The 23,004-nt window shown below is 42.1% G+C and overlaps 1 protein-coding gene across 1 annotated transcript in view; it reads left to right on the forward strand.

Annotated features, from left to right (window-relative positions):
* Nucleotides 1-23,004, forward strand: part of IKZF3 (IKAROS family zinc finger 3) — a 204,909-nt gene that overhangs the window by 141,984 nt on the left and 39,921 nt on the right. The window contains exons 4-7 of the mRNA XM_040329947.1: nucleotides 869-1,114; nucleotides 8,585-8,752; nucleotides 13,587-13,697; nucleotides 21,650-21,766. Of these exons, the coding sequence (XP_040185881.1) occupies nucleotides 869-1,114; nucleotides 8,585-8,752; nucleotides 13,587-13,697; nucleotides 21,650-21,766 (642 nt within the window). The remainder of the gene's footprint in view (nucleotides 1-868; nucleotides 1,115-8,584; nucleotides 8,753-13,586; nucleotides 13,698-21,649; nucleotides 21,767-23,004) is intronic.

Genomic DNA, 23,004 nt, shown 5'->3' on the forward strand with positions numbered 1-23,004 from the left:
CTACTCACAAACCAGGGTCCCAGCTTTTGATGCGTTTCAAAGGTATGTCCTTCTTCATCAAAACTACATTGGCTCTAATGAAGAAGGACATACCTTGGAAACACATCAGCCAGCAGGGACCCTGGTGAGGTCCCCCCTCAGCTAGAGGTTTTTGCAAACCTGGGACATTGTAGACACATGTAGTGGCTGGATGAGCACTTTTACTAACTATGTTTGTGAGTAGCCATTTTATATATTTTATCTTTAATAAAATTGTTGTTGGATAATGCACTAGGCCAGTGCATCCTCTGTTTTCATCTGTTTCACCTCTACTAACTACCCTGTATAAAAAAAAGATGCATATACTTGGCTATTTTCAACCTGCTCTAGTCCGGTTACGTGTGTCAGCCAGCGGCAGCTGCAGGGGAATGGATAGAGTGACATCATCCATAGGCTCCCATAGTGCAGCCATTGTCAGCAGTCCCACCTCTCCACTGCAGCCGCCACTGGCTGACACAGGGGAGCCAGATCACATAACTGGATTTATACAAGTTAGTATAGGCGTTAGGAGAGAGAAGGGAGCATGTTTAGGACTAGTTAGGCTTTAGGTGGAATTCTACTTTAACCTTTTAATAACCTAAACATATTCATTTACATTAAACCATCACATGACTCTACCCCGCTCACTAAGATTGTGTGCTTTATATTGCAAAAAAAAAAAAACATAGACCTATGCTGAGATCTTGGCACCGAAATACAAATTATTCACTCTATGTCTCTCTGCCCATTTCTTTATATGTCTTTAATTTCTTTGGAAAAATATCACATTTGTACATTTGACAAAAAATATACATTGTTTATTGATTCTCTCTCTGCTTTTTATTGTCAGTGGACCTGGTAAAGGTGAAAAATGAATCCATGGAATCATCTGAAGCACCCCCAGAACACCCTGAAGGCATTGACCTAACCTATGGATATGGCTCAGAATGTGCACCCTATAAAAGCATACAGCTGGAAAGACACAGCTCCTCATATGACCTCAACAGACCTAGCCTAGGAAAACTGTACTGTGACATCTGTGGACTGGCCTGCAATAGCCTCAATGTTTTACTGGTGCACAAAAGAAGCCACACAGGTAGGGATCCTTCCATGATCAGCTGACATAGATGCGTTCTCTAACCCAAATGAATGTGTGCCTCTTCAAACTACCTACTTACAGATGCTTTAAAAAAAAAAAATTAAGACTTTAAAAATAAAGTATTTTAAAGAGAAGCTCTTATGATTATATCGGAAAAGGACCATGGGAGATAAGTCTAATGTATTTATTACACTTACCTCTATGCTGTGGTCCTTTCCAAGATACATCCCTCCTAAAAATAAGACTAGAGCTCAACTTTACGTTCAGCTTATTGGTTCTGGTCCTTGCTATTTTATGAATGTAATTAGTCTCAGTCTATGAGGCCACAATTCACAGCAACTAGTTCTATTCAGAAAATGGCAAGGACTGAAAGTAGGCATGGACTGATGCATTGAGCTAATGGTTCCAATGCAATTCATTCCTAGTTTTTGGAGAGTTGTATTTATGAAAGGGCAGCAGCAACAAATTAAATTTACCACCCACTATTCTTTTAACATATAATTCTTGGAGCTCTCCTTTAAGCAGAATTTCAGGCAAGCAACTAAATACAAAGTTGAAATACATATATATGTATTTTTTTTCTCATCCATTGAGGTACACAGGAAGACTTTCATCTTCTAGTTATACTGCTGCCTACAAGAGGATTGGACACTAGCAAACAAAATGAAAATTATAATGCCAGCCAAGTATACTATCAGCATGCCTTAGTTTTCTGCAAGTGTTCTAGAAGGATGGACATTCTTTCTAAAGCTCTGCTCATTTTATTTTTAACCTCTTTTTAATCTTTCTGCACTGTTGCTAGAGCTGGTCCCTCAGATTGCAGCTATCTGGCATGGTCATCCTCATCCTGTGGGACTAGTCTGAAAGTGACCTTAGGGTTCAATGTAGGATGCTTTAGAGACTCTGCTATGGTAAAAGTCACCCACAGAGTTCTTTTCAAGTCCAGACGCGTTGGCAATGCCTCAGCCCTTGCCCTGTCTCTGAAGACTCACTTTGTGAGTGGGCCAGTCAGGCCAAGCACTGAGAGCTACATTTAAATACATAGTTAGGTCCAGGCACAATTTTCATACTTTTGGCTCTGTATGCCACCAGAATAAAATTTAAATTAAACAATCCAAATGAATTTGAAGTGCAGACTTTAGCTTTAATTCAAGGGATTGAACAGAAATAATCAAGTACAACTTTTAGGAACTGCAACAATTTCTATACACTGTCCCCCCGTTTTCATTTTTCTCAAATGTAATTGGGCAAATTAATATAATCATAAATAAAATGTTAATTTGTAATATTTTGTTGAGAATCCTTTACAGTCAGGCAGACTGAAACCCGGACACATGATTTAAAACCTGGACTGTCCAGGTGGCAACACTAGTTGAGGCCTTGAACGTCCTTCCTATATAATGTAGTTTCTGCCTTTAACCTCAATCAGAACAACATTCTTCCTTTACTCTAGTTCCAGTCTGTTTTCATTTTTCTCAAATGTAATTGGGCAAATTAATATAATCATAAATAAAATGTTAATTTGTAATATTTTGTTGAGAATCCTTTACAGTTAGGCAGACTGAAACCCGGACACATGATTTAAAACCTGGACTGTCCAGGTGGCAACACTAGTTGAGGCCTTGAACGTCATTCCTATCTAATGTAGTTTCTGCCTTTAACCTCAATCAGAACAACATTCTTCCTTTACTCTAGTTCCAGTTAATCAAAGGGAAATTTTACATTATTGTTTGGATGTGGTTCAGGCTCTCAACCACTGTTTGATTCTTTCAGACTGATTTCCTTTTTATCATGCCATATGGTCCCTGTAAGGGTACACCTTCTTCTCGCTCCACCATCTCTAGGTGGCTCATTCCAGCTTTTGTTCTCAAGGTTTGGGTCCCACCCTTTCCTGTCAAAGCATACGCAATCTGTGAGTGCTTCTTGGGCTTTTCACCATCAAGCTATTGATTCCTAGATTTGCCCACTACATGCCTACTTTGAATTAGGCGGGGTCACGCCGGCCCATTTGCGCTACGCCGACGTAACTTACGGAGCAGGTGCTTTATGAATACTGGCCTTGCCTCACTATGTTACGTCGGCGTAGTGCAAATAGGATACGTAAATCTAGCTAATTCTCTCTAACTTCTACCAGGTGTGTATTGAGGCATCATCTGATGTAAAGGTCCTGCAGGCAGTCTGTTATTTTCTTTGGCCTGGCAACATTTGCTGCGTTGTTCACCCCTCAGCCGGACTTCTTTTGAATGTGTTGGATGTGATAGACTTGCTGTGTCCCTAAATGAACTAGAAAGAAAACAGGCATTTTGTACTCATAACATGCAGTTTGTTAAAGCAGTGGTCATCAACCCTGTTCTCAGGGCCCACTAACAGGCCAGGTTTGCAAGATAACTGAAATACATCACAGGTGATATCATTTTCTGCCCAGTGATTGCAGTATTCTAGTCTGCATCTTCCCAAGGTAATTACCTAAAATCTGGCCTGTTGGTGGGCCCTGAGGACAGGGTTGATGACCACTGTGTTAAAGGTAACATATTGCACCTCTAGCAAACTGAGGCATGCTGATATTAGGATGGGTTCTCCTGGGCTGGCCTACAGTACAGTGTCAAATTCTCCTGTAGGTGGCAGAATAACTTGAAGCAAAAAGACTTCCTGTGTCTCTCAATAGATTCCAAGAAAAGGGAATCTGTTGATACTGCTGATTCTTTGTCCAGGTTGCAGGCTGTTCACATAGGGTTCTAAAACAGAAATTGGTAGGATTTAAATGAGGTACACTTTAAGTTTTAGGCCCCAAACACACGAGAGAATTTATCCGCGGATACGGTCCAGCGGACCGTTTCCACGGATAAATCCTCTCAAAGATTTCCGCAGATTTCTATGCGATGGAGTGTACACACCATCGCATTGAAATCCGCGCGGAAATCCTCTGGCGATGACGTGTCGCGCCGTCGCCGCGATTATGACGCGGCGACGGGCGCGACGCTGTCATATAAGGAATTCCACGCATGCGTCAAATCATTACGACGCGTGCGGGGAATCCCTTTGGACGGATGGATCCGGTAAGTCTGTACAGACGAGCGGATCCATCCGTTGGAATGGATTCCAGCAGATGGATTTGTTGTGCATGTCAGCAAATATCCGATCTGCTGGAATCCATCCCAGAGGAGATTTCTCCGCGGAAACAGATCCGCTGGCGTGTACACACCATAGGATCTATCTGCAGAAACCCATTTGCTGGGATTTATCTACGGATGGATTCTATCGTGTGTATGGGGCCTAAGGCTCAATTTAGTTCAGATATTTCAATTATTGCAAGTGGATGGAGTCACCCACTGTGTTCTGTATGGGAATTCAGTGGCAAGTTCACTGTAATGGAGTTTATTTTTATGTCTCATCTATGGAGTCTCACTCCTGCAGAAGCAGAAGCCCCCAGCATACTGATGCATTCACAGTAATGTTCAATTATACAGTAATGTGCGCAAACCTGGGAATTTTGCATCCACAGTATACATTTGGTTGGGCCAGTTTTAATTGATGTCAGCATATAGAATTCTCTGGTGTAAGATAACAGGAGTACATATTAATCAGAGTAACCTCCCTGTATACTACTGTAACACAAAAAGTGATATTATTCGTGTTTTTCTAGCTTTACATTTTACTAAAGTGAAATGCCAGCATTGCTGAGGAAAACAAATGCCCTCTAGGCAATGTACAGTGAAAGTATTTTAACACAGTGAATAAATAAATACCCTTGTTCAGATCCTTAACATCAGATCCACTTGCTCAAATGTTTAAAAAGGAATGCTCTCTGTGTTATAATAAGAAGCTCTGCACCTCTAGAGCCCCATTAGAAGTATGTCACTAAAGTCCAAGTGCAGAAGGACATTGTTGTGGATGTCATATTTAATATAATAATTCATCATAGCTACAGCCACCCCTGTCTAATGATAACGTTGTTATTGGCCACTGAGGCTTTCTTCTTGAACAGGGTGTGGTGGGCAGATGTGGCTAGGGATCAGTTTAGAAAGTCAAACCCTTAGTAACAAAATGAAACTACGATCAGAGGGATGCAAAGAACATATGTCTTGTGAAGCATCTATATATGCTATAATAATGAAAGTGGCATTTCAGTTTCTAACTGTAGCTCTTTATTAGAAAAACACAGAGGCTTCCATTGCTAACCTTCTTTCGAAAAAGTTGTCTGATTATGTCATTGACCTAATTTTAACAAATTTTCCATAAAATTATATATGCATTAAGCATAGATTGAAGCATCATCTGATGTAAACGTCCTGCAGACAGTCTGTTTTTTTCTTGGGCCTGGCAACATTTGCTGTGGTGCTCATCCCTCAGCTGGAATTCTTTTGGATGTGACAGACTTCCTATGTCCCTCAATGAAATAGAAAAAAATAGGCATTTTGTACTCATTATAAAAATCCTTTTATTGGAGTTTGTTAAGGAACACATGTTCCACCTTTAGGAAAAGGAGGCATGCTGATATTAGGATGAGTTCTGCTGGGCTGGCCTACAGTACGGTGTCAAATCCTCCTGTAGGTAGCAGTACAACTTGAAGGTTAAAGACTTCTTGTGTCCAAGAAAAGGGAATCTGCTGATACTGCTGATTCTTTGTCCAGGGAGCAGGATGTTCACATAGGGTAATGAAACAGAAACTAGTAGGATTTAAAGCGGAAGTAAACCCATCCATAAAACAGTCTCATTCCCGGCACGTGCCAGATGTAACACTCCCATTGGTTGTGCTCTCAACCAAACTGTCAAACCATCCAATGCTGGTGTCATAACTGATCACATAACTGATGTGCAGGATCATGGCAGCTGTAGATTAAGCAGAGGCAAAGATGGCAGCTTCCTTGGCTGAAAACGATAGGGGGGGGGGGGGATTACACTTTAAAGGAGGCACACTTTAAGTCCCAGAGATATAACAATAAAAGTTTTTTTTTTTTTTTTAAAGTTCATTTTCTAAATGTAGTTCTTAATTAGAGAAACGCTGAGGCTTCCACTGCTAACCGTCCCTTAAAAAAGTTGTCTGATTATGTATTTGACCTAATTTTAACAAATTTTCCAAAAAACTATATATATTTAGATTAGGCATGTTATTTACCTATACAATCCTCCCTTTTATAGACATCTAAAAGTCCTGAGACTGCTGCTGCGTGCAGAACTCCCAACTCATTTAGAGGGAATGACCATCTTTCAGAACAAAATCCCTCTGTCCCTTTTTCCACATCATCTGTCCATCTTTTTGGTCTGATGTACAGACCTTTATATGGAAATAAAATATTTAACTACGAAACGTGTTATATTACATTAAACATTTCATTCAACCTCTAAATAATTGTTCTTTAAAAAAAAAACAGTCTATAGGAAAAGTATTTTTTTTTTTACCTATCAATTCCTGATAATTTGCACAATGATTGCACAACTTTGCAATAAATTGCACAACTTTGTGCTCATGTGACACTCTGAAGTATTCCCCTTTTCTCCACCCACTGCAACTACATAAACGGTTATGTAGGGAGGTGAAGGGAGGGACGGAGATGCTGGGTCAGCACAGACTTTCCCAGAAGAGGAGAGGGCTATGGCATGTGCAGAATGGGGGCTGAGCTAAGGAATTGACTCTTCCTGGAGCAGTCAAATTTTCTAGCAGGTTAAAAGGCAAATTGCACTGCAATTAAGCATTTAATAGTTACCAGCGTTTTCAGAAAAGGGTCAGCAATGGCAACCTCCATAATTCTCTCACATCAGGCGGACTTGAAAAATTGACACAGAAACAGCTTGAGCTTACTACTCTCTAAGAGCTATTAAAATACTGATACATACAGCAAATGTTCTGATCAATATGTACACATAAAATAAACCATATTTGAAAGGTTAGATATCGGATTATCATGTTTGGTCACAAAACAGTATTAAGGAATAAGGAATTAAGGAGTGTAAGGAATGAACTAGGCAGTGTAGCAAAAACATAATTTAGGAAGAGATTGGCTTTTTTTGTCATGTGTTTTTATATGCACCATCAAAATTTAAAGATTTTACAGTCATTTAACAGAACAAGATGTCTAGCGTGAGCTGTGCAAGCTGAGGTGTCAACAGGGTTTATATCTCCCAGGGATTCTAGTTGTAAACTCTGATGTGCTTTGCTTCCTTTGACTTACTGTGACAGGTGAGGTTGGCCAAATTTTCTTTCAGGCTCTGAATCTGAGCCTGCACATTGTGTTCCGAGGATCCAGCACAACACTCTCTGTTTCAGAATCTTTATATTTTAATTTTCAATGCAGACATGATAAGCATTGCTAGTAAAAATGGAAAGAAAGAAAGTAAACAAATTAAAAAATAATTATTTTAAATGGAGCATAGATTAGGAAAATGGTAAAAAAGAAAATTATTTTCTCCCATAATTGTTGCAACATGTTTTTTTTAAATTGTTGTGGTGACAACCAGGTTGAGGCAGTGAGGTGACCATTTTAAAAACATTGGCCCAGATTCTCATACATTAGCGCTGCTCCTGGGCAGCGTAATGTATGAGCTCTATGTTACACCGCCGCAGGTCTACAGGTTTAAATCCTGATTCTCAGAACACTTACCTGTAAACTTGCGGCGGTGTATCGTTAGATTGCTCGGCGCAAGCCCGCCCAATTCAAATGGGGCGGGCACCATTTAAATTAGGCGCGCTCCCGCGCCGAGCGTACTGCGCATGCTCCATCGGGTAAATTACCCGACGTGCATTGCGCTAAATGACGTCGCCCCGACGTCATTTGCCTAGATGTATACGTAAATGGCGTCCAGCGCCATTCACGGACGTCTTACGCAAACGACGTAATTTTGATTCAATTCGACGCGGGAACGACGGCCATAGTTAACATTGGTTGCCCCTGCTAATAGCAGGGGAAACCTTACGTGTCGGGTACGCTACGCAAACGACGTTAATTAGCTGCGTCGACCTCGCGTATGTTCGGGAATCGCCGTACTTACCTAATTTGCATAGACGACGGGGAAAAGCGATGATGCGACACCTAGCGGCGGGAAAAATAATTACTTTTAAGATCTGACAGCGTAACAGCCTTACGCTTGTCAGATCTAATGGGTACCTATGCGCAACTGATTCTAAGAATCAGTCGCATAGATACCCGGGGCCAGATGAGGAGTTACGACGGCGCTAATGGTGTTGCGCCGTCGTAACGCCTTCGAGAATCTGGGCCATAGTCAATTATATGTTTATGACAGCACCAACCTCTGTAGTTCTGAGAGAGGGAGGTTGCGGAGCACAGAACCATGTAAAGTATGGTCGCGCCCATGGGTCCTGTTAGAAAAAAATGCAAAATCTGGTTGTATTATATCACTTGAATTATGTTGAGTTACAGTGGTTCCTGAATAGTTGTAGTGGTTCACGTTTTTTTTAAATTACATGCTGAATGGAGTTTGCTCTTATAGGCTCGTGCTTGCCTGTTTCAGGGGAACGTCCTTTCCAGTGCAATCAGTGTGGAGCATCATTTACCCAGAAAGGGAATTTACTCAGACACGGCAAGCTGCATACTGGAGAGAAACCATTCAAATGCCATTTGTGCAGCTACGCCTGCCAAAGGAGAGATGCCCTGTCCGGGCACCTCCGTACACACTCTGGTGAGCATCCCTTTAACTTTCCTCACACTAACTACATTTAAAGGCCAACTCCTTCCAAAATGTTCTGCTTGATTGAATCACCTGCCAAATTCATGTTTCTTTTGAGTTCTCCTTTACCAGGATTTCCTTCAGTAGTTTGTGTCTCCACTCTTGACATAAGGCAGTAAAAAAAGGCAATATTCAGTGGTGTAGTGGATTCCACAGTTATTTGCCTTACTTATTATGGAGGATCCTTTAGAAGATAACTGCAAAATACAGTTTCGATGGAGTTGGCCATTAAGCCTATTGTAAGAGTTCAGTTAGTGGTCACTAATGCACTTAAAATACTTTTATTAGCATGTAGACATGGTGTAGGTAACCAACACCATGCCTGTTTGCCAATAAAATATTTTTTACTGAAGTCTGTGCTGAGGGAACCATGCAGACTGCAATTGCTGACCTTCTTCTGAAAACGGCAGTTGCCTGTCTCGGGCTTTGGTATTTTTATAGTCACTGACCTGGAGCAAGTATGCAACAGGGTGGGTTTGAGATGTAGAACTCCTGATCTGCATACTTTTTCTTGAAAACCTCAAGTCTGATTAACTTGCTCTCAGGCCCCGTACACACGACCAGTTTCCTCGGCAGAATTCAGCTTCCGACCGAGTTTCTGGCTGAATTCTGCCGAGGAAACTGGTCGTGTGTACACTTTCGGCCGAGGAAGCCGACGAGGACCTCGGCGAGGAAATAGAGAACATGTTCTCTATTTCCTCGTTGTTCTATGGGAGCTCTCGGCCCGCCAAGGTCCTCGGCGGCTTCAGGGCTGAACTGGCCGAGGAACTCGACGTGTTTGGCACGTCGAGTTCCTCGGCCGTGTGTACGAGGCCTTAGACTCTTGATCTGCTTACTTACTCGTGATCAGTATTTCAGAATATAAAACAGACAATAGATCAGTCAGGCAACTAGCTTTTTCATAAGGAGAGATCAGCAATGGTAGCCTACATATTTCTCTAATGCCGCGTACACACGATCGGAAATTCCGACAAGAAAACTGTGGATTTTTTTTCAGACTGAATTTTGGCTCAAACTTGTGTTGCATACACACGGTCACACCAAATTCTGACCCTCAGGAACGCAGTGACGTACAACACTACAACGAGCCAATAAAAATTAAGTTTGATGATTCCGAGCATGTGTCAAATTGAATCCAAGCATGCGTGTTTTTTTGCATGTCGGAATTGCATAAAGACGATCGTAATTTCCTCCAAGAACTTTCCTTATCGGAAAATTTGAGAACCAGCCCTCAAATTCCGACAGCAAAATTTAGATGGAGCCTACACACGGTCAGAATTTCCAACTAAAAGCTCACATCATACTTTTCTTGTCGGAATTTCAGATCGTGTGTACGAGGCATTAGTATTAGTTTCCTCAGTGGCTTTCAGAAGACTGAACCTTTATATGCATATAGCCCCTGTGGTGTCATAAGGATTGATCAACATTGTGTATACAGGATATGAACATATTAAAAAGATATAATTTTTTCATTTAAAGCACACACATATTTTGAGGTGCTTATAAGAAACCATTTCACATCACTCCCTGCCACCAAATGAACATCCATGTCGGTGTCCTGGCCACAGCAGCCAAGTAGACACACAATGGAACTGCTATGTTTTTAGAATATAAAAATAACTTCATTAGAGCACTATGTATGAGTCAGGAGACTCTACTAAATGAAAAAGCAATTAATAATCTTTGATTGAAGAAATTACATCTAGGGAAAAGATTTTATTTTTACATTTTAAGGCTTTTAGCCTTAACTCAGCACAGGGCTGAAAGCTGTGGTGAGCACACAAAGTATTATTGAAGCAAATATGTGCACCTGAATGAGAAACCACAAAAACCAAGAAAATACGCATTCCAGGCAGATGGGTCTTGGTGGCCATCAAATCCAGGTCCCAAGACCTGCAAGGAGGTAGGGCTAGCCACTGAGCCTATTTGCTGCTCCAGTTTTATGTAACCACACTGGGTGCGTTGCTGTAAGCAGTATATTACAATTTAGGTCAGTGATTACCAGCCAGTGGCTTAGGAGCCATACTTCACTGTTCAGATTATTTGTGGCAGTCTCTTATTAGGTACTGAGTACCTCTCTGCCTGTCTTTCACTTGTATCTCATATGCTTATTACATAAAGGCAAGTAGAGTTTGCAAGTTTGGTATTGTTGTTTCATTAAAATATTTTATTTAAAGGGTCAATCCACCCAATGATAACATTGCAGTTTGATAGCTACTGACTGATTGAATTACACGCTGGCATCTTATGTATTTCCCTATAATATATGTTGCCAACCTGCCAACTTAACCTAGCTATTATGAAAAACCATACATTTGCTATTATATTATAAATGAATTTGCAGTAGGGAGAGTAATGCCGCGTACACACGATCATTTTTCGGCATTAAAAAAAATCAGTTTTCAGCATCTAGAAAAAACTTAGTTTTTTCCAACTTCATCATTAAAACAACGTTGCCCACAAATGATTGTTTTAAAAAAATGCTTTTGCAAAGCGCGGTGACATACAACACGTACGACGGCACTATAAAGGGGAAGTTCCCTGCGGATGACACCACCCTTGGGGCTGCTTTAGCTGATTTTGTGTTAGTAAAAGACGATTCGCGCTTATCTGTCTGTTTCAGCGTGATGAATGTGCTTATTCCATCACGAACGGTAGTTTTACCAGAACGAGCGCTCCCGTCTCATAACTTGCTTCTGAGCATGCGCGGGTTTTTAACGTTGTTTTAGCCCACACAAGATCATTTTTTACAACCCGAAAAACGACATTGTTTAAAAAAGTCGTTAAAAAATGCAGCATGTTCGAGAAAAAAAATGGCGTTTTTCAGAACCCGAAAAATGATGTGAAGCCCACACACGATAATTTTAAATGACATTTTTTTTAAATGTAGTTTTTTTCATGCCGGAAAAAGGATCGTGTGTTCGCGGCATAAGGCTACTCTTCCCTCTAAATAAGAAACAATCCTCCCCAGTTGTAATATTTCTGCACGTAGTTCCCAGAAAGATACATGGTGCCAGTGGATGATTCATGGGTGTGCAAACTCTTCAACATGGTTGCCTAAAGTGGTATTAAAGTCATTATTTTTCTCATAAATCAGATACTAATAATAACTTACATGTATTTGATTCCATTTGATATTTCCCCTGGCCATGCTCCTACACTCCTGCATCCTCCTGTTCTATATGTGACCCCTTTGTCATCAGGACCTATGAAGTCCTGCAGCAGTCTTCCCTACGTGCACACTCCCGCCTAGACTACAACTGTATGTGTAGCCATTCAGAGCATTGCATGCACAGGCAGCACAAGAGAAACACAGAACCATTGTCAATCAATGCTGTGGAAGAGGTGGAGAGGCGTGTCCCTCTTGCAGTGCCTATGCGTGCAGTGCTCGGAATGGCGGCATGTACAGATGTAGTTTCAGCACAAGTGTGCAAGCAGAGTAGACTCCAACAGGACTCTATAGGATCCAGTGGTACAGGGGCAAACATAGAATGACAATGTGGGAGCGTGGCCAGGGGAAAGTTTAAAAGGAACCCCTTGAGGAGAAAATGTATTAAAGAATGAAATTCATGTAAGCTATATTGGTTTCTAAGTTAGGGAAACAATTTGCCTTTAATACTATGTTTAAGATAAATTGTGATGAGAGAAATGGGGAAGCTGCCACGGCTAAACTCCTGAAAATGCAAGTTTCCTGGCTGATATTCTAACACACTGCCTTTTTATATTTTAACACAAGCTGAGCATGTCAGTTCCTTCCCTCACTCCTTCACATTCATTTGGTTGTTTGTTAAATTAAACATCTTTCAAACGAGAGGTCCGATCAGATCTGCCTGTCCGTTTTTTAGGTGGACCCACCATTCTCTTCTATGGGTAGTGAGATGTAAATGGACTTGTTTACACCCAGCTACCTCCGATCCGGCAAAACCAAACTGAAGGGGATCTATTCCCCTCTGTCTGGCCTGATTGTATCGGAGGGCAATCTGATGTCATCGGACAGCTTGTCCATTTACATCTGACTGTCGATAGAGTACAGTGGGCTTTGTCCATGTCCGCTCTGCATAAGCGGAGCAGGCACGGACCTATTATCCAGCTGCTCTGCTCAGCTCAGCAGGGGATCAACGGATGGATTCCCTGCTGAGAAAAAATGGATCCCATTCATGTGAAATGGGCCTTAGAGTTTTTTTATTAAACTCTCCTAAGTTGGCAGTCCTTCCATGAGTCATGACTGGTGGACCTGGTGCTACAGAATGACTGGTTGCCTCTTCTTAATGTCTTCTGTTTGCTGTATTCTGAGGACCCTGCCTTTGGACAGCCAATGGGAAGTGTGGCACGATCACCAAAAAATGGACCCTTCTTTGTAGGAATAAAATATAAGACTCGGGATACTCATGTGAGCAGGGATCTAGGTAAGTATTTATGCCATTCAAATTTTTTCAAGGAAACCCAACAGTTAACGGGGGGAGTGTATTTGAATTACAGCTAAGTTATTAATCCGGAATCACTATATACTAAGGGTCAGTATAAAGTCCAAAGTCTTAATCTGCATACTTTTTCAGCACCATTTTCTGACAAGGAGCGAATATCTTCAGATGGAACGATCAGCACTGGGAAGCCTCCATGTTTCTCTTGTCACACATTTCTTTTAATGAGGAAGTTTTGAGTGTTGATTTTGTCATACTTTGTGTTAACCACTTTAAATTGGTGCGCTTGTGTGTGGCTCATGAGATAACAGTGGTTGGGTACCTCTAATGCAGACAGAATCAAGCTGTTTTTTTATTGCCTTCAGTGGAGAAACCATACAAGTGTGAATTCTGTGGACGTAGCTACAAGCAGCGCAGCTCTCTGGAAGAACACAAGGAACGATGTCGTATTTATCTTCAAAATATGAATGAGACTGGTGGGTTTAATGCTTACCTCACTAACATGGCAGCTCTGGTCCCTGAAAAGATGCCTCTTCAGGGAAGCTTTCCGCTTAATGTCTTTCTTACCTTAACCTTTTCTTATCCTGTTATAATTACTTACATATACATCATGTTATTTCGGTGTCCAGACAGTGTAAATACGCATATGCAGTGGTTAGTAACAGTTTTATAACAGTTCATAAAAGCATCACAAGTTTTTTGGGCTACTTTGCACTTCAAAGGTCTTCCACAAAGACTTCTGAGACCTCTGAGATCCTTGCATTCGAACGTAATGGTTAGCTATTTATTATGTATACAAGCGTACATGTGCATTCAGAAAGATGTAATAGTTGGTAAACATCCAACAGAGATAGGTCCCATGGAAAATGATGATCCTGTTGTTTGAAATCTCTATTATGTAATTCAACATTTTAAATTCTGAACCATTTCCTTTTATTGTGGCCCATGACCGGTTACCAAAACACTTAAGTAGCCCTCTTCAAAAGGTTGAGCACCCCTGGGGTAGAGCCAAGACCAGCTTTCATAGGAAAAGTTGGGATTTTCATTTTATAAAATCTCTTATTTTTTTATGGGGATTTAGATTGAAGGGGGGTAGGGTCTAGTGCAGCTTTCAGAGGAAAAGTTGAGATTTCTGTTTCGTTCATGTCTAGATTTCCTGATTGGGTTTTAGGTGGGAAGGGGTAGGATCTAGTGCAGGTTTAGATTTGCTTATGATTTTATCTGTATGTGTCTCTGGGTCTGCTGATGGGGTTGATATCAGATTCTTGCTGAAGGTAACCTTTGCTCATGCATTTTGTTCATGTTTGTTTGTTAAATTGCACAGTTTTGTGACAGGTTCACTTTAAAGCTTATCACACACGTTACAATCTGTACAATTTTCATTTAGATCTGCAAAAAATGATGTAGTGCAAGAGACTGCTTGATTCTGTTTAGATTGATTGGGTAGCTTAGTCTTCGTTATTACATAGTTTTGATAGCCCTTAAAGCGGGGGTTCACCCAAAAAAAAAATTTTAACATTACATTCAGCCGAGTTGTCATAATGACAATTGGCTGTTTTTTTTTATTTTATCCCCGTACATACCGTATTTTCACCGCCGCTTCCGGGTATGTCTTCTGCGGGACTGGGCATTCCTAATTGATTGACAGGCTTCTGACCGTCGCATACAGCGCGTCATGAGTTGCCGAAAGAAGCCGGACTGCGAGTCGGCTCTATACGGCGCCTGCGTGACGCGCATTATGCGACGGTCGGAAGCCTGTCTATTAATTAGGAATGCCCAGTCCCGCAGAAGACATACCTGGAAGCGGCGGTTAAAATACGGTATGTACGGGGATAAAATAAAAAAAAAACAGCCGATTGTCATTATGACAATTTGGCTAAATGTAATGTTAAACATTTTTTTTTGGGGGTGAACCTCCGCTTTAAGTTGATTTTATGGTCAGATTGTAATGTATGTGGTAAACCTATGATAGGAGCTGATTTAGGAAATACAACAGTTGTCAGCTTAAAAAATATATCGGCTTTGGCTTCATTGCACTTCGGGTAAGAGCAAAACCTTTTTCACACTTCATTCAAATTGCAGCCAGTGTTATTCAGAGATCATACAGCAGATAGGACTTTTCCGCAGGCACTGCATGTCTTGAAAACAGTACAGTTTGGTACACTTTATGTAATATTGCTAGAAGACTTGACTCAGCCTCTGATAACCATCTTGCACGCTCAACTCGTGTCTTGTGCGTTGCCGGCTTCCTCCCCCTTTGCTCCACTCTCCTTCCTCCACTGACCACAAATGTGAAGGGCAGGAAGCAATGCCTGCCATTAGACAGCGAGGATACCCGAGTACTCTCCCTCTATTGAGAGAGAAGAGAAAACCTCAAACCAATTCAGTGGAAATACTGACAACAGGCCCAATATTTGAGCGAAGGCAGCTTGCAGGTGGCCTGTGCATTGCGATCACAGTGGTGGCTATTGTAGCCTGCTTTATGGTGTCAATGCCGGAACAGCGACCACCAGACATTGTTTGATGTTTCCTCAGTTATTACTGACAATGTTTCCTCTCCTAAATAGTGTGAATGTATACGTAGCTTTATTTTTTTACAGTAAACACTTTATAGCTTCTACAATAAGGCAATGCAGATACCAATGAAGATGTGTACAGTGCAGTAGCCTATAGCGTACAATCAGATTTCAACCTGCTGTTGTCAGTAAGTCCTCATTGCCTGTTATGGGTTACAGCATTATGCACATGACTGTTTGCCTCGTTGAACAAGCCCAGTTTGGAATTATTTATAAAGCTGTGATCTATAGTAGTATGGTAGTATAGTCAGAATAAGTTTCATCATAGATAGAAGGTACCAACTAGGGCCTGTGCCCAGATATCAAGCAACCATGGTACTCACATAGATGCAGTGTAAACAGGCATAAAAAACAAGTAAATTCACAAGCGTCACCTCCGGTACCTCTTAATGGACTCTTAGGCCCCATACACACGGGAGGATTTATCCGCGGATAAATCCTCTCGAGGATTTCAGCAGATTTTAATGCGATGGAGTGTACTCACCATCGTATTGAAATCCGCGCCGAAATCCTCTGGCGATGACGTGTCGCGCCGTCGCCGCGATTATGACGCGGCGACGTGCGCGACGCTGTCATATAAGGAATTCCACGCATGCGTCGAATCATTACGACGCATGCGGGGGATCCCTTCGGACGGATGGATCCGGTGAGTCTATACAGACCAGCGGATCCATCCGTTGGGATGGACTCCAGCAGATGGATATGTTCTGCATGTCAGCGAATATTCGATCTGCTGGAATCCATCCCAGGGGAGATATATCCGCGGAAACAGATCCGCTGGCGTGTACACACCATAGGATCTATCCGCTGAAACCCATTTGCTGGGATTTATCTGCGGATGGATTCTATGGTGTGTACGGGGCCTTACGCGTATTCGTTACGTCACGTGACTTCTTCAGGAGAAGTCACGTGAGTACCATGGTGTATGTTTTTTAAACATTAAAAACTTTTATAAATACTGCACTATTGGCGCTTATATTTCCCTGGGTGACGGTCATTGCTGTCCATTGGACGTGACTCCCGAGAGGGACCCTATCCACAGATAGAGACTACAGTCCACCGGGATATACCACATTTGGAAACGGCAGGAAGGCGTTTGGTTGTATTTATATGCTGTTACCTTACAGCAGTAAGGTAAGGGGACACCCTCACTAACTCCAAAAAGAAATTGGAATCCTTTCCTGCACAACCTCCATGATGAATATTTTGGCACAAGCACCAGCACTTTATTTTTGATTGATTCATTTAACCACTTACCCCCCGGAACATATTGCTGCCTAAAGACCAGAGTACTTTTTGCGATTCGGGACTGCGTCGCTTTAACAGACAATTGCGCGGTCGTGCGACGTGGCTCCCAAACAAAATTGGCGTCCTTTTTTTCCCACAAATAGAGCTTTCTTTTGGTGGTATTTGATCACCTCTGCGTTTTTTATTTTTTGCGCTATAAACAAAAATAGAGCGACAATTTTGAAAAAAATGAATATTTTTTACTTTTTGCTGTAATAAATATCCCCCAAAAATATATAAAAAAACATTTTTTTTCCTCAGTTTAGGCCGATACGTATTCTTCTACATATTTTTCGTAAAAAAAATCGCAATAAGCGTTTATTGATTGGTTTGCGCAAAAGTTATAGCGTTTACAAAATAGGGGGTATTTTTATGGCATTTTTATTAATATTTTTTTTACTAGTAATGGCGGCGATCAGCGATTTTTTTTTTCGGTATTGCGACATTATGGCGGACACTTCGGACATTTTTGACACATTTTTGGGACCATTGGCATTTTTATAGCGATCAGTGCTATAAAAATGCATTAGATTACTATAAAAATGCCACTGGCAGTGAAGGGGTTAACACTAGGGGGCGGGGAAGGGGTTAAGTATGCCTGGGTGTGTTCTTACTGTGGGGGGGGGGGGTGGCCTCACTAGGGGAAACACTGATCTTCTGTTCATACATTGTATGAACAGAAAATCAGCATTTCCCCTGCTGACAGGAACGAGAGCTGTGTGTTTACACACACAGCTCCCGGTCCCCGCTCTGTAACGAGCGATCGCGTGTGCCCGGCGGCGATCGCGCCCGCCGGGCACACGCACGGGAGTCGGGGGCGAGCGGGGAGCGCGCGCGCGCGCCTCCGGCGGCGCGCACGCGCCCCCTAGTGGCGGCTATACGATAGGACGTATAGCTACGGGCTCTCGCCCAGGAGAGCCGACCTGCCGCCGTATAATGACGGTGGCTGGTCGGCTACTAGTTAAGGAACGCCTGTTTCTTGTTTTTTTTGTTGCTTTTTCTGCATGGACACTGATGAAATATTCCAGTTCACTATCATCACCTATTTGCGTTGTGTATTTTGCTGTAGACTTGCTGCTTCTGGGATTTCTTATAGCAGCGCATGTTTTAATCTAGTTTCACTTAGCACTTTGTATTCATTGTTATTTTAGATTTGATGTCATTTGCATTACCATCACTAGCAAGTGTTTTATGTGCTTTGGATGTTCACACATTTGTTTAGTCACTTTCCCTATTTATTTACACAGCGCAGCACTACCTTTTTTTCACATTTACTTTGGGTTTGATACACCTTTAGTGCTGCAGCAGTACTCCTCTTCCACCCACCCCTCCTCCCTTCTCCCCTTAACCCCCCTCCCATTTTCTTTGGTAGCGCGGTAATACTCCATCCCTTTATTTCTAGTTGTTGCATGTACCCATAGTATTGCCTAAAAACAGTGCACATTATGCTTTTTTTTTTAATCCTACCTAAAACACACTGACACTATCTAACACTGATATTAGTTAAGAAAAAGCTGACCAAAATATGCTGACCATGGCCTTTGACCCTGGCCTTGACCTTTGACCCTTACTTGACCCAAACACTAACCCTGGCACTGACCTAGTTCAAACCTTGATCTAGCTATTTTTTATTTTAGTTATTATTATTATTATTCATTTTTTACACACACCTTTTTTTTTTTTTTATCTCTTTGCAAGGAAAGAGAGAGATACAATGCATCTCTCCCCTCCATTTACAGAGAGAGAAACACAAGGGGCCAGCTTTACAGTGACTGAAAAGACCTGATTCCTCAACACATCAGTGTGGATGGGTGAATCACTCCAATTGTGCCTTTGTATTCTCACAGCAGGGAGACTTCCCCGCAATCAGAATACACTGATCAGCAGTGCCGCTATAGCCAGCTTCTCTGATCTTGTGGACATTTTCCAAAAGGCTGGTTGTACAAAAGTCAGTCAGTAGATAGATTTATGTACAACCAAGTTGCCCATACATGGATCCAAATTCAGCCAGTCCCTGCTGAATTTTGATAATGTTTGGCCAGCATATGGTGTTACTAAACCCACAACAGTAAAATCAGTCTGTATATGCAATAAAGCATTTTTGTTATACTCACTGTGGAACCTAAGGAGTTAATCCTGCTCATGGTGCAAAAAGCTGTTTGATCCTGTTTTCTCTGATCCTCCCTTTCTTATACAGTCCCCAATCCATCTGCTGGTAGAACAGAGCCTTAGGGGCACTCTGCACATGCTCAGTTTGGTGTGTATTGCTAGAGAGTTTTTTTTGGGGGGGGGGGGACGGTGCATGTGATCAGCACAGAGCCAATCAGCACTGTCCAGACAGTGGCCTCATAGGACAATCAGGGCAAATGAAAACTCCTCCTTTAAGCTTTAACCAGTGCTCAGCTAGACACTGATAGGAGATCACAGGACTGCTGTATACTGTTAATAAGAAAAGGTATTTAGCAATTTATATTTATTAAAATAATTGCATTTCCATGTTCTGTGTACTGTGGGAGACCAGATATAGTGAATGCAGGGTCCTGGGTTTAGTAACACTTTAAAACGTGTCAATTCCTGTGCTACTGATAGCACATGGTCACCCAACCATCAATGAGTTTAGTTGTAAGTCCTTGTATACAGGGCCACCATCAGGGGGGTACAGGCAGTACACCTGTAAGGAGCCCGGAGGTCCCCAGGGGCCCGTATGGCAACCCCCATTTTATTTTGTAAGGTGCCCGGAGTTCCCCAGGGCCCCGCATGGCAACCCCCCTTTTATTTTTATTTTTTTATATATATATATATATATATATATTTGTTTTATTATTATTATTATTGTTAAAGGGCCCCGGATGGCAACCCCCCCCTTTTAAAAAAAAAAAAATTATTTCTTTTTTTTTTTTATTATTATATTTTTTATTTCTTTCTTTTTCTTTCTTTTTTTTTATCAAAGGTCCCCAGGGCCCCGGATGGCAACCCCCCCCCCCCCAATTTTTTTTATACAATTAAAAAAAAATTATATATTTTTTATTTAGAATTAGTTTTTATTAAAGCAGGGCTCGACAAAATCTGGGCGCTCAATCGCAATTACGACAAGAAATTGTGACCTGGCGCCTGGGGAAGCTTAGGCCTGCAGAAGGCCGCAAAGTCGTGGCTTCAATTACCGGTGCACTGTGTCTCCGTGCGCCCCCACCTCCCCCACTGCGCGATCGCGGCAGGCTCGCGCCTGCCGGTAATTGAGGCCGCGGCTTTGCGGCCTTCAGCAGGCCTAAGCTTTCTTCTGTGATCTGGCGCCATCTTGTGGTGGCCGTTGGCATTACACGTAAAACAGCAGTTCGAATGTGTTATTCACTGTTTTCACTGCCATCTCCTTCCCTCTAATTAGAACCCTCCAAACATTATATATATATATATATTTTATTCTAACACCCTAGAGAATAAAATGGCGGTCGTTGCAATACTTTCTGTCACACGGTATTTGCGCAGCGGTCTTAGCGGTTTGGGGGGAAAAATACACTTTTTTTTTATAAAAAATAAGACAACAGTAAAGTTAGCCCAATTTTTTTTTATATTGTGAAAGATAATGTTACGCCGAGTAAATTGATACCCAACATGTCACGCTTCAAAATTGTGTCCGCTCGTGGAATGGCGACAAACTTTTACCCTTTAAAATCTCCATAGGCGACGTTTAAAAAATTCTACAGGAGGTCTAGGGCTAAAATTATTGCTCTCGCTCTACCAATCGCGGCGATACCTCACATGTGTGGTTTGAATACCGTTTATATATGCAGGCGCTACTTTGGCAACCCCCCCAATTCGTAGCACCCCCCCTTGCTTCTCAATTGGCGGCGGCACCCCCTGCTTCTCAATTCGCGGCAGCCCACCCACTTCTCTCAATTTGGGGCGGCAGCCCCCCCCCGGTTCTCTGCTCCAGGGGGCCCATGCCCGAAGCTGTGTAAGCAGCTTTATGTCTTGTGTAAGCAGCTTTATGTCTGTGTAAGCAGCTTTATGTCTTGGCCCTGCTTGTATGTGATATAGCATATTATAGCACATAAAAGTGCCCTACAAAAGTCTTTAATTTGGAGAATAGACATTAGAAATAAAAAATGGGGCTAATATGGAATAATGGGGCAGCAGTACAGGCAATTATAATTGACAAATGCTAACCTCATTGTTGGTTATTTTCTTTCTATTTGTTGCTTGCAATACTGTTTGTTGAGGGATTTGGGGTTATATAAGCCATTCAGTCTACAAATAAAATTCACGTTTCTGTTTACATTAAATGAGTTTTTTTTTTCCAAAAATCCTTCTGTCGTCTTGTCACTTCCTCTAGATCGTGCAGATAGTGCTGTTTGTACAAAGCGGTATATTCTGTCTCTAGTAGAAGGTTATGTCTGTCTTTACTGTTTTATATTGACCACAAGTTCACGTACATTATACAGTAAGGGGGAAAAAAACAGTTGGCCATGTCTATAAGAGTTTTTTTTTTTTTTTTTACTCACTAAGGTAACTAAGGACATTTAAATTGTCTTTTTATGTTCTTAATTTTTTCTCTTTCCATATCACAGCTGTGGAAGAGCCCAAACACATGAAGCCAGAGATAGGGAGTGAACGGGCAATGGTCCTGGACCGTTTGGCTAGCAATGTGGCAAAGAGAAAGAGTTCTATGCCCCAGAAGTTTACTGGTAAGAGATCTGACAATTCAGAGTTTTATGGTTTTTATTGCTGCCCAAGGCTTTGTAAGGGACATTTTCCTTTATTACTGTTCCAGTGACAGTGAGGATGCATTTAACATCAACAAAACTGATTGGGGTTCTAACCTTTCCCTTTCTACTAAGAAGATTCCATATACCGTATTTTCCGGCGTATAAGACGACTCGGCGTATAAGACGACCCCCTAATTTTCCAGGAAAAATTTTGGTTTTGGGATATACTCACTGTATAAGACTACCCCCTTCTTACTGTCTTTCTGGAAGCTGAGGGGGAGCCAGAACCGCTGACAGAAACAGGCTTTTTCAAATCTCACTGTGCCATTACATTACATGCCCCGACTGTGCCATCACTTGCCCCCTCTCTGTGCCTGAGCTTGCCCCCTCTCTGTGCCTGAGCTTGCCCCCTCTCTGTGCCTGAGCTTGCCCCCTCTCTGTGCCTGAGCTTGCCCCCTCTCTGTGCCTGAGCTTGCCCCCACTGTGCCTGAGCTTGCCCCCACTGTGCCTGAGCTTGCCCCCACTGTGCCTGAGCTTGCCCCCCACTGTGCCTGAACTTGCCCCCCAGTGCCATCACTCACTTTTTTTTCAGGCGGTGCGGTGACAGACTCCGTGTTGCGCGCGTCAATGATTTAAAAGACGCGCCTTCTCCTCAGACTGTTCTGTGTTAGGCGGAACACAAAATGTCCCAGCAGCACCTCTGTTCTGTGTTTCGCCTATCACGGTCGTCTTCTCATCTCGTCCGAGGATGAGAAGGCATCTGTGATAGGAGGAACACAGAACAGAGGCGCTGCTGGGAAGATTTGTGTTCCACCTATAACAGAGCACTCTGAGAAGAAGGAGCGTCTTTTAAATCACTGACGCTCGCAGCAGCCGGAGACTGTCCCCGCACCGCACCACCTATTCACAAAAAAGTGAGTGATGGCAGAGACCGTACCCGGCGTATAAGACGACCCTCGACTTTGGATGCATTTTTTTGCATCCAGAAAGTCGTCTTATACGCCGGAAAATACGGTACCTCATATCATCAAGGCAGGACGGTAAAAAAAAATTACCCAATGAGGTCACAGAGAGCATTAAAAACTGACAAATGTTTTACCCCTGTCCACTTTTTCCAAAAACAACAAAATAAAAAGGTTTGGACTGGACCTACAATTTAAGGTATCAATACACGAGTATGAATGGGTCTCTGTGTAAGGTGACTATTTGACTGGATG

The sequence above is a fragment of the Rana temporaria genome, chromosome 12, assembly GCF_905171775.1.
Source record: "Rana temporaria chromosome 12, aRanTem1.1, whole genome shotgun sequence".
In the NCBI taxonomy this organism is placed as follows: Eukaryota; Metazoa; Chordata; class Amphibia; order Anura; family Ranidae; genus Rana; species Rana temporaria.